The following is an 11,512-nucleotide window of genomic DNA, read 5'->3' as shown; positions in this document are numbered from 1 at the left end:
CGTGAAATCTAATGGATCCTATCCCTGAGCAACTACTCATCGTCGACTGCTGCGGATGCAAAGCCAGTAGCTATTACAGCTGCCTTGCTGAAATGGCACCAAATTTCCGTGGACAATATTCTTCAAAATCACGACAAAGATGCTCATAGAAACAGGGGTATCGAGTCCAGATCTGGTTCACAGAATTTGAAGGTCATATGGCAGTGACAGTTGACATTGGACTTTGAGATTCCGATGGGAAAAAGACCAGTCACGAAATGGAAAATCCCTTGCATCCAAACAAGGACAAAGCCTAGATCAAAGCATTGTATAAATAAATAAAAAAAATTTAAACAAAAAAACAAACATAGAACATCCAATTTGACTTCACCTCTCAACAAAATGAGAGTTACGAGTTATCGTAACACAATTGGCATTTGCCAACCATATTTGCTTTACAATTTCTCTTCACGGAAAACACAATCCTGGAAGGACAAATCAATGATACATATAAGGCAAGGGCTACCATCAAGGAAGCGATGGTACCAATCAGCAGCCAGATCTTTTTTTTTTTTTTTTTTATATTCTTATTCGGAGCTGCCTGATCATATTTTCACTATACATGAAAATTGGTTAAATAAATGTACACAATTTGGATTCAAAACATTCAAAATGGTCCAACCATGTTTGCACCTCCACCCCAGACCAAGCTTAAGTCTCCTGCATTTCTTTCAAGGACCAATCACTAATTACAACAACTAATTAAATTAACATACAAAAAAAAAAAAAAAGTTAGATAAGATCGTAAAGGGCGCCTCCCTGCCTGCTGAAACCAGCTTTGAATTTGGAAAAGATAGGCAATGACTGAAAGAAAATTGCCCGATTTTCAGTTAACCAGCATGTGATCAAATCCTGCACCAGCCTGAAGAGTTGGCACCCGATTCACCCCAACATTGTGAAGCAACTGCTGTAGCCACCTCCTAGTGGTTTGATCTTCCTATAAACATCAATAAAGACAATAAGGGAGGGAAAAAAAAAAGAACAGACGCATTGGTAAAGATAAGTTTTCCATCACCCAATTAACAAAGATAACCCATATTTCTCTTTTGAAACATGCACAGACATCACTTCTCCAAGAATGATAAGTTTAGATGGAATGGATTTAAATAACCTCACAAAACAATGAAGAAAGAAAATTTCACAGGCAGCCACAACCAGCAGTCATCAATGAGCACAACTCAATCAAGCCTTTATCTAAAACAAACTTAAACCAGCAACAACATTCTGTTACCCATTCTGTTCAACTATGGGCCAAATCTTCCTAAACATCTGAAGATGCTAAATCCTTATAAGAAGTCAACAAAAAGCAAACTTGTTAAACTAGTGTGACAATGTAGATTTAACATTCAAGAACACTATCACCACAGGTTGACAAACAACCACAAGTTATAAGATACACCAGTGAAATACTGAAACACATCAATTTGAACATAACGAAGACTCCCCACTTGGCAGATATGTGAAGTAAAGACCAACTTAAACTAGGTCAAGAAAAAGATTTTACTAATAGTACACACCTTTTCATTTTATAGTAACTTAAGTGCAAAGACTAGGGATCAATGACTTCCATAGTATTAGTAGTATTCTTCTTTTGAGTAAATCAATAATAGCATTTAACAAAACTAATGGTTGAACAAAATATTCTACGTAACATCAAAGACAAAATTAGTCAACTTAATATCTATAAGAATTGAATTTATAATGTTCCTAAACTCAATTCTACATTTTTTTTTAATGTGAAAAAAAGAAAAGAGAAAGAATGGTTAAACATATTCAATTGACTTGAAATTTGACTCAAATGAGAAACATAAAAAAAAAAATTAAATATAAGTCAGTGTAGTTAAATATAGATCATAATGTCACAAATTGGTATAAAAGTTAGTAACTCTGACATTTGACAATTATTGACCCTCGAGTATGTACATGACAATACCTGAAAATACCCTCGAGCTTCTCTCAAAGATGTAATTCACCCATCCATCTTTTATTGCATTCAATTAAGGCTACATACTCAAAAATTTTGTACAATTGACCCATTAAGGAATATGCATAATCAGTTAAACATGATTAGCAGGCAAAAAATTAGTTTAAAAAATGCAGCATAAAATTAGGTACAACCACTTGGATAACAAAATTTGAGAAAAAAACTTGTTTCTTTTTTCTCCTGCCACCAGTCAGCTTGCTTGTGCCACACACCTAGAAAATGACAATAGCTTTGCTCTTTGGCCTGAGTCTTCTCCAAGAACCCTAACTCTCTCTTAGGCTCCATACTTTTTTAATTCCACTCTACCACTTTTCTCTCTATCTCACTTTCCCACCAAACAAAAATAAAATAATTACCACCTAATATAATTATCCGATGTATTAAGTTAAATTCTTTATATGATAATCCTGATTAATTTTCTCTCTCATAGTTATCTCCTTTACAAATCCACGTGGACACTAGATTAACCAACAAAACCAAGCAAATTAACAAGCTGAACAAGACAAAGGCCAAGTTTTAGGTCTTTCTTTCCCTCTTTCTATGGTACAATTACCAAAATCCAAATCCTGTTGCAAAATCAATCAAGCACCAGAAAAGTTTGAAACGCATAAGAAGCAGTTTTATTAAGCTATGGTGACTTTTTCTATTTTTAGCTTGCAATTCAAATGATGCAAAACAAGTGCTGATAATTTTTAAAGTTTATACTTCTTGGATTTTTAGAGATAGCCCTAACCCATACTGGGCAAGAAAACAGAGAGAAAGAAGAAAAAGAAGAGCTAACAAGAAAGAAGGAAAAAAGGAAAAGAAAAAATTGAATATTTTTGCAAGTCAGACAAAAATAGTAGGAGTAATATTTAATTTTTACTTTAACTTTTCTCTAGGAAATACCAATGTGGCTGACAACAAATCATTATAAATGCCACATGACGGCAAACAAAGCATAACTAGGAGTTAGTCTAGTTGTTTTAGTAGACTATTACACACATCTTCATTAAAAGATTATGCATTTAAATAGACTTATATATGTTTAATTGAAGGTAATACGAGATGGTGACTTGTATTTTTGGGTGAAATCCAAGGGCATTTTAGGAATTATCCCATGTTGATAAATGAAGGCATATGAAACAGGATAACTATAGCAGAACTCTTCAAGGTAAAATACAATTTGAATAATGTGAATTTGATTACAGCCAAAAATAACAACTATAAAAATGAATTAAACGTGCAGTACTTACACGAAGACAAGTACTAAAAGTGGCATCTCCTAACATGTCTGGAAGGCAACTTCTTAATGCATCACAAGCCCTGTATTATGAACAAAGACCCAAAAACATGTAAATTTAATGCACAAACCTCAGAAACAAAACAATTGAAAAGGAAAGAGAAAGAGAGTGAGCCTAAAGCCAAAATTTGACAAGTGACCGTATGACCAATTTGATTAACGAACCTCGGGTTATCTGACAAGCGAAGATAACATCGAATAATATGTTTTAACAGTCGTGAAGAGGGTTGCTCAGCAAGTGCTGCAACCATATTTCCAAGAACTTGACCAACCGCAAAAAACCGCTCTGCAGTAGTGCAAATATAGTCCAAGCCAACATCATCTAACAAAATCTTCTGAACTATAAAAGTGGCAACCTGCCATCAAACAATCATTTGTCACACTTCAAGGAAGCAAGAACCTTACATATAATCCCATGAATTCAGGTTAACCACTTAATAGAATTAACTACAACAGAATCAACTCTAACAATAAGGTACAACAGCTGTCAAGTGCACATCAATTTCAGATATTTCGAGGTTCAACAAAATCTAACGCCTCCTATGCAGCTCGAGTCAATGTCTAAAAAAGGGGTGGGGACAAAAAAGGAACAACTGCAAATTGGCGATCTCATTACCATATTTATTTGCTGGTATATGACTAATTCTTTGAAGAGTAAACAACACAATGAGAACATTCAAAGTCCCTTTGGAACTAGTCATGCTAGACAAAACTCAGCAACCACATAAGAAGCAAAAGATATAAACCTCAATATCCCAATTTCTTAATGTGAAGATAGTTGGCAAGATTTGTATAGCAAAATTTTGTTCATAACTTAAAAGACATCTTTGGAGAAAAAGGGGCATCAGCTAGGAATAGCAAAAGCCAACCTACCCAAATGATCACCTCAATACCAGCCCAACCTAAAATTAAGAACTCAAAAGCCTAAACCTAAACCCAAATCCAGTTCCCACGTATAGTAGTAACAGTGGCAATGCATGAATCAAACACCCAAACTCCATTGAGTTGAAATGATTCCACCCAAAACCGAACTTAACCCACAATGGAGACCACCTCTGGCATCAACCAAAGGGGGTCTGACCGACAATACATGGCACAAACATCGGCCCCAAAGACATGCTATCTCAACCCCAAACTGACTTTAAATATAGAGTAAATGACAAGACACGCTTCAAGATGCTAGAAACCAGAAATTATATATTCTAATTAACTTTGCAGATATATAATTTATGCAAAGTTGAAACATTGCATGTGTTGCATGTGCATACTATCAGGTGTGTACAGGCAGGACTTTGCCTAGTCCAGGTCCAAGAAAATTTTAAAATCTACCTTAGGCCAAGCTTGAGTAGAGCCTAAATTTTGATACACAAACCATCCATTTAGTACAAAACTTAAATTAAAAATATATATGGTGTTATAAAAAATTTAATAAAGCATAATGAATGCAAAAAATATGCATTACAAAATATTTTTTTTGGCATTGTCATGGAAGAATGTGTCCAAGTCTGCCAAAAAAAAAGCAAATTTGGTGTATCCCACCCATAATATGGACTGCAATTGCAGGCCTGGGCAGGCTGCCCTTACATGGGCACCTCCAGCCATGCATGTCAGTTATCACATGACTCCACCCAAATTTTGCTCCTTGAATAACAAACATATTAAGATGGAAAACATAGGGAAACATAAAAGTAGATAATTCAACCCAATTGGAAAAGAGAAGTTACAAAATCAACAAACTCAACTGTTTTCGACAGTTCGCTACCCATCTCCATTGTGCGCAAACACAGCGGGATTATTTCTGTCGAAAGAAGGAAACTAATAACTTCTGTATCATCAACCTGCAAAAGAAAGAAATCATTATGAAGACAACATTTATTAATAACAACAAAGAGATAATTGCTAGTTTTGCTCAAATTTGACTGCTATAATCTCTCTTTCCTACACATTAAATGTTGCAAGCAAGCAAATATTATTACAAGTAATAAGCAGAAATACTTTAATAAACAAAACCCAACATACAGAGCATCTATTGCATCCTCTCAAATTTCGAAGACACTAAATTAGAGAAAGCAAAGGAAAAGAAATATTGTGATTTTCTTTTCTTTCTTTTTATACATCAATTTTCATTTTACAAGTGGAAAGACACTACTAACTACCTAGAAATTAAAGGACCCTCTGAACTAAAGAGATGAACCACAGCACATAACAATGGGGCAACTCACTAGTTCATGTAGTTCACTGAATTAGCTCCTAATAAGCAAGCAATGGATAATTCCTACCGGCAAGCTGAAACTTCAAGTGACACATATGAGGAAACCAAATTACAGACAAGTTTCAAGTATAGCTATGTAGCTTTTTCTATACACCAATTAATGCAAGTCTCATTGACAATAAGCTACAGAGGCTGCCATCCAAGTTTATTATCATCTGTTGCAGATCATGCAAAGTCCCTCTATCCTATTTTCAGCAGTGAATAAAGAACATCTTTGTTTTTCTCTATGTTTTTATCATAGATCTTATACAAAGCCACTTCAATTCTTCCCATGATCATAGACCATTGCTTTGCCTTTAGAATTCTTTCACACTCTTCTAGGATCATGCATTTCCTTCAGCTTAGCATGTTCTAGTAAAATGTATAATGGCATTGCAATCCATGATGATCACATTGCTGGCAACTCAATCAACTTAAATCAAAGCAAGAATGAATTACCTTCACCAAGGCACCAATGACACCTAAGCTAGTAAGCCTCAAGTACTCAAAAGGCCTTGATTTACTAGTTGTATTAAGGAAAGGATACAGATACAGGGGTATATGAGCTGCAAATGGAAAATAATTAGTCAGAGACATCAATTAGAACACGTACAATTTTATATAGGTGATGTTAAGACTATCTGTCATTCGTTAATGTAAATACAGGAAGAAAGAACATAAAATCATGAAGACAAAAGCATTTAAAATTTGCCAAAGATATTGTTTTATAGAGAGGAGACAGAGAAGGGGAGAAAATAACACACTAAATAACCAGCAATGGACTAAGCAACCAACAGATGATGTGGAAACACCAACATAATGGAACCCTCTACGAACAAGATATGCACACAGCCCAAAGGGCATAGGGTCAGCAGAGGAAAGGACTTCTAGTTCAAAGCTACCTAGAAAATATAATGACGCAAATGTTCAACATAAATTCAAGCTTTCTGCCTTACAACCTCAGAATTAAGAACAATTAAGAAACCGATTTACACCCTCTGTCAATATTCTTCTCTTTTAAAAAGCTCAAAAGACTAAGAAAATGCATTAAATTATAGTTGACAATTTTTTTAGCAGTCTTTTCAGTTTTCACTGAACTTACAGTTGAAGTAAAACTATAAGAATTATGGAGGTGCTTCTACTTTAGCACAAAACCAAATTTAACAAATAACAACATAAAAAAAAGGATTATTATTCTACATACCATCGTTGGAGTTTTAAAATCCACAAGCAAGGTTAAATGGTTGCCTACATCCATTTAATATCAATTTTCATAAATGTCCATTTAACCCCACTTGTGGAATTTTAAAAATCCCACTACGGTGTATAGGATAATTTTCCTTAAGAAAAGAAATCTTATAGTGAAAATAATATTTCAAGTATCAGTTAAAATGTTTATTCCACAATCTCAAACGGCTATTCTCTCTCCCCAAGGGATATTCCACTTCTATGATTTTAGCAACAGGAAACCTCAATCGAATGACTTGTACCCAGGTACTTAGTGGCAAAAGCATTATGACAGCATCATTATTTTATTTCAGAGGATAATCCATAATTAATCTCACAATGTTCTGACATTCAACACAACTTCAAGAATCAATTTAAACAAAAAACAACGCACAGTGAAACCAGTAACTATCCTGTCATGTTTTAAGCAACAAAGTACACAACTCAAGACCAAATAAGCTCATCAGCTAAGAACATACCATTTAGGAATAACATCCTTGTGTCTGGATGTGAAGCTACACACTGTAAGAAAAGATGAAGGATCATGATGCATTGGCAGTGCCTTTGAATTGACAAATACGATAATAAACAAAAATTGCACAAAACTTTATCTTTTTCCCTTCAACATTAGAGTAATAAGTTACTATTAGTAAAGTAAAAATTCAATATAACAGAAGCACTAGAAAAGGCCAAAAACATATCACCTGAAGTAGAGCAAGGGCATTGCAAACTCGATTTGATTGAGCTGGAGTTAGATTTGGAGGTGAAAGAACAGGATAAATTGAAACTATCTCCTGCAAAGAAAAATGGTTTAGCATCAATGAATTTAGATAGAGTATGCCCCTAACCATGATAATTTTTCAATTTCCAATTTGCAACTCAATTAATAAAAGAATACATAAGAAGCATCTAGCATGTCTAAAGTGTTCATTAGACTCAAAATGACAAGAATCCACCTGTTTTGACAAAAAAATCCATGATTTAAAATGTTTCCATGTAAAATAAAGTGTATGATAAAAATGTAAAATAAACTAAAATTTCAGTTTACATCAAATATACCCTTGTTTTGAAGTAAAAATTGACTTACGGATTTTTTTCCCCAATAAGTCAGTTTCTCATTAAACAAAAAGTAATAAGCCTTTCTACCATATCCCCTATTTATACAACCACTTCTTCTACCTGTTCCTATCCCCTTTCTTATTGAATAGGCCCTATTGAGTGATATTTGAAATAATACACACATGTGAATGAAATTGCACCAGATAAGAATTTGAAATACTACAAACAACTAAGAAACAGAAGGAACTCATATCTTTATGTTTACGGCGAAAATGTTGAACATTGTAAAATCTCTTAAAACAAACGAAGCCCAAGTCAAACATGGAAACACTCAAACAGTACACTGGCACATCAGCAGTAATCATGCAGACATGCAATATGCACGGATCTGGTAAAATGAAGCATGTTAACCAATATGCATAAACATAAACATATCAGCTTTCATATTCTAGTTTTGAAGAAATAATACCATTACATTTCACTTTAACTTCGAAAAATGTTTTAGATGCCTATCCTCATTTTCATTGACATTCATCTCCAACCTTACAGTACTAACACATCAGAAACATGAAAGACAGCAACTTCCTAAAAGGTATGCCCCATAATTAGAGCATAGAAAAGAACAGCAGTGGCATCAATAACTCATTCAAGAAAAATCATCAAATGAACTGATCAAGTTCTCTATCAAGCTCAATAGAAGTCAGTGAATAAGAAATTACAAAAATTGCAGAGAAAGAGAATGGGTATGAAAGGAAAGAGGGGAATAATTTTGAACTATCAACTATAAATAACATACCTGTAAAAGGGCAGCAATAGTACCAAAAGAATTCCACAACAATGGAGCCAAATCTTGAAATAATTCTCTCTTCTAAAAATAAAAACAAAAACAAGTTTATTAGGCATACCTGTATGAGTGCAGCTATAGTACCAAAAGAATTCCACACGAAAGGAGCCAAATCTTGAAATAACTCCTTGTTCTAAAAAATAAACCAAAGGTAGACACTGGTTTATGGTAGTAACAGACAAATTTTGAACAGCTAAATTGCATAACCGCATACAGAGAAAGAACATTAGAGAAGATTAAGTTACAGATATTAACCTAATAAGCTTTATGCACAAAAAAAAAAAAAATAAAACCCACTAATCTGGGGCTCTTTATCTTATTTTTAGACCTTTATAAATAACACTGAACCCAAATATTTTATTTTTAAAGATGATGACCCTAGATGATAAATTCAATTCAATCAACCACCCAAATGTCCATATTACTCGCTTTGATGAAAAGTTGATTAATTTGCTACTCTCAAGGTAGGACAAGTATTTCAACCTCAATATTCAGAAGATAATGCATGCAAATGTAGCTAAATGAAATGCTAAATGCTTTACAATGAAACCATAGGCATTGCATGAGAAAACTTATAATGCATCACAAGAAAAGGAGAAAAAAGAAAGAGCCGAAGCAATTTTCAGTTCCCAACCCATCATTCCTTAGAGAATAGATATGAGAGCATTATCTTAAAAACAAACCAAATGCAGAATACATAGGATCTCCTTCAAGGCCATCGTTCCTTTAAGAAGCCAAACATAAGAAAGGACATGCAATCTTCATACAAATAACTAACCCACATATTAAAAAACAAGAGGATTGGTAACACTTGAAACCATGCAAGATAAAGAGTAGATCAGCAAGAAGAGTCTAAAATTTTTAAGCTCTATATGGAACATATTTAACACATTCTTAATTCTGCCCTCTTCTAATTCAATCCAAACTTCTAATAATAACTGTTCTCCATATTCTCATTTCGTCCAAATTACCATTATCATAATTCAATAGTCCTTATCCTCCAAAAACACTGTCGTTTTCTCATACGTATTCATTTCCACACACCATCAATGACTACTTTGCAAAACCACGATAACTCCCATTAATGTACGTCATACCCATTTTCATGAATTTTATTCTCTTCAAAATATAACCATCCATAAACCCAAAAATTAATCAAAAAATGTAACACGTTTACAGGAATTGGTTTCTGCCTTTCATCTTAGATACAGTGCTGTTTCTATTCCTATCCCCATTTCTATAATCTTTTTTTTTACCTTCTAGAAATAACTCAAATATAAAAAATGACACCTTTGCATATAATTTCAATGGGTTTCCTCCTCAACTAAAAAGAGAAAAAAAAAATTAAAATTTACCCCAAATTTTATACTTTATTTAAACCAGAACCCCACTTTGTCAAACACGGAAAAGAGAAGACAAAAAAAACCATCATTTGTCACCAAAAAACAGAACCATCATTTACTCAAATTCTATAAAGGATACAAGTTTTTGTTAGATTAAATTACCTTGGATAGTTCGAGAAGAGCGTTTTCTCGGAGATCAGGGTTGCTCAGATCGAGAACCAAATGCTCCGCCGATTCCATTTTCCGATCCTTATTCGCCGGAGCTCCAGCGGCAGCTAGATTCGACGCGCTGGGCCCCCCATAAGATGCGTTCACCGATAGAGATTGAGGCAGATTTACCATTTGCATGAATTACAGAAATGGAAAAAAAAAATAAAAAGCAAAAACAAAACCTTTGCTTCACTTTCTCTCTTGCGGTTTTCTTTTTTATTGAATAATAATGAATTCTTGTTTTGAATGAGGGAAAGAGAGAATATGAAAAAACTAACAAAAAATTCTATTTGAGTTCAGACAGTAAAGAGTGTTAAAGCCACGTACATTTCTTGCGCGTGAATCTCTTTGGTCGTGTCATCCGCGAGAGCTAGGGTGCAGAGTAACGGAGTTTACCGTTTCAGAGTCTCGTTGTCTTGTTCTTGTCCCCATTTTTTTTTTTACTATTTTTTTTTTGTGTTTTTTAGTTCAAAATATTCTTATGCTTTACCAACATTTATTTTCTTATTTTAATTTAATAATTTTAATATAATATAATTTTGTTAATTTTTTGTCATTAAAAGTATTAATTTAGTTATTGATTTATTGATGTGATATTGATTTTACTGATATAATATTAATTTATTGATGAAAAAATTTGAATGAATAAAATTAATTATTAAATTATGTAAATAATTTTTATATTTATATAAAATTTTAAATTTAGTTCATATACTTATATAAAATTTTAAATTTAGTCTCTTTAATATAAAAATATTTTGAATTTTATAGAACCTTTTTGCTTTTTAAAAATTTAATACTTTTATAATATTTTAATTTTTTTAATTTCATTTTTTGAAATTTTTTGAAATATTTAAAATTTTAAATAATTTTTTGAATTTTTTATGATTTAAAAGTTTAACATTTTATTTAATCAAAATATTTAAAATTTTTCTTTTAACTTTTTTAGAATTTTTCTAAAATTTTTTATTTTTTATTTTTTAATTTTTTTAGAAATATTCTATTTTTTAATATTTAAATGAAAATAAATAAATAAATAAACTATAAAAAACATGACTTTTTAGAATTTGTTCTGTTTGGTATATTTGAGATGAAAGAACATAGAAATATTAGTAAAACAAAAAAAAAAATAATGAAACACAAAAAGTTTCCTAGTTTGATTTATTTTCATTTAAATAAGTTTAAAAAATGTAAAAATTTTAAAATTTATAAACTCTTTCTTTAAAACATAAATTATTATAAAAATTTTCTAAAAAACATAAAAGCTAAAAAA

At 32.4% G+C, this 11,512-nt stretch overlaps 1 protein-coding gene across 7 annotated transcripts; it reads right to left on the bottom strand.

Annotated features, from left to right (window-relative positions):
* Positions 1-258: 258 nt before the first annotated feature.
* On the bottom strand, positions 259-10,684 carry LOC111284809 (uncharacterized). 7 transcript variants are annotated; one of them, XR_002689596.2, is made up of 10 exons: positions 10,192-10,536; positions 8,639-8,710; positions 7,488-7,577; positions 7,263-7,305; positions 6,016-6,122; positions 5,048-5,143; positions 3,471-3,661; positions 3,259-3,328; positions 371-976; positions 259-292 (listed from the first exon to the last, which is right to left on the bottom strand). XR_002689596.2 is itself a non-coding variant. In XM_089762122.1 (10 exons), the coding sequence occupies exons 2-10, from the start codon at positions 10,267-10,269 to the stop codon at positions 866-868; spliced, it is 858 nt and encodes a 285-aa protein (XP_089618248.1). In that variant the 5' UTR covers positions 10,270-10,318; positions 10,567-10,684; the 3' UTR covers positions 328-865. The 7 variants fall into 7 exon arrangements, 6 of the variants coding, with proteins under 6 accessions (XP_089618248.1, XP_022729506.1, XP_022729507.1 ...); XM_089762122.1 differs by lacking the exon at positions 259-292 and adding an exon at positions 10,567-10,684 and having other exon boundaries at positions 328-976; positions 10,192-10,318; XM_022873771.2 differs by lacking the exon at positions 259-292 and having other exon boundaries at positions 328-976.
* Between the last annotated feature and the right edge of the window lie 828 nt (positions 10,685-11,512).

The sequence above is a fragment of the Durio zibethinus genome, chromosome 6, assembly GCF_047325235.1.
Source record: "Durio zibethinus cultivar Kanyao isolate XHJ-2024 chromosome 6, ASM4732523v1, whole genome shotgun sequence".
In the NCBI taxonomy this organism is placed as follows: domain Eukaryota; kingdom Viridiplantae; phylum Streptophyta; class Magnoliopsida; order Malvales; family Malvaceae; genus Durio; species Durio zibethinus.
Note: the sequence above shows the minus strand (reverse complement) of the source record. Positions and strands in the feature narration are given on the sequence as shown.

Coding starts and splice junctions, on each gene's coding strand:
- LOC111284809 (XM_022873771.2), bottom strand. CDS start 10,377: ATGCAAATGGTAAATCTGCCTCAATCTCTATCGGTGAACGCATCTTAT. Junction 5,144..6,015: donor TCATTGGTGCCTTGGTGAAG/GTAATTCATTCT, acceptor TTTCTTTTGCAG/GTTGATGATACAGAAGTTAT. Junction 3,329..3,470: donor CGCTTGTCAGATAACCCGAG/GTTCGTTAATCA, acceptor TTCATAATACAG/GGCTTGTGATGCATTAAGAA.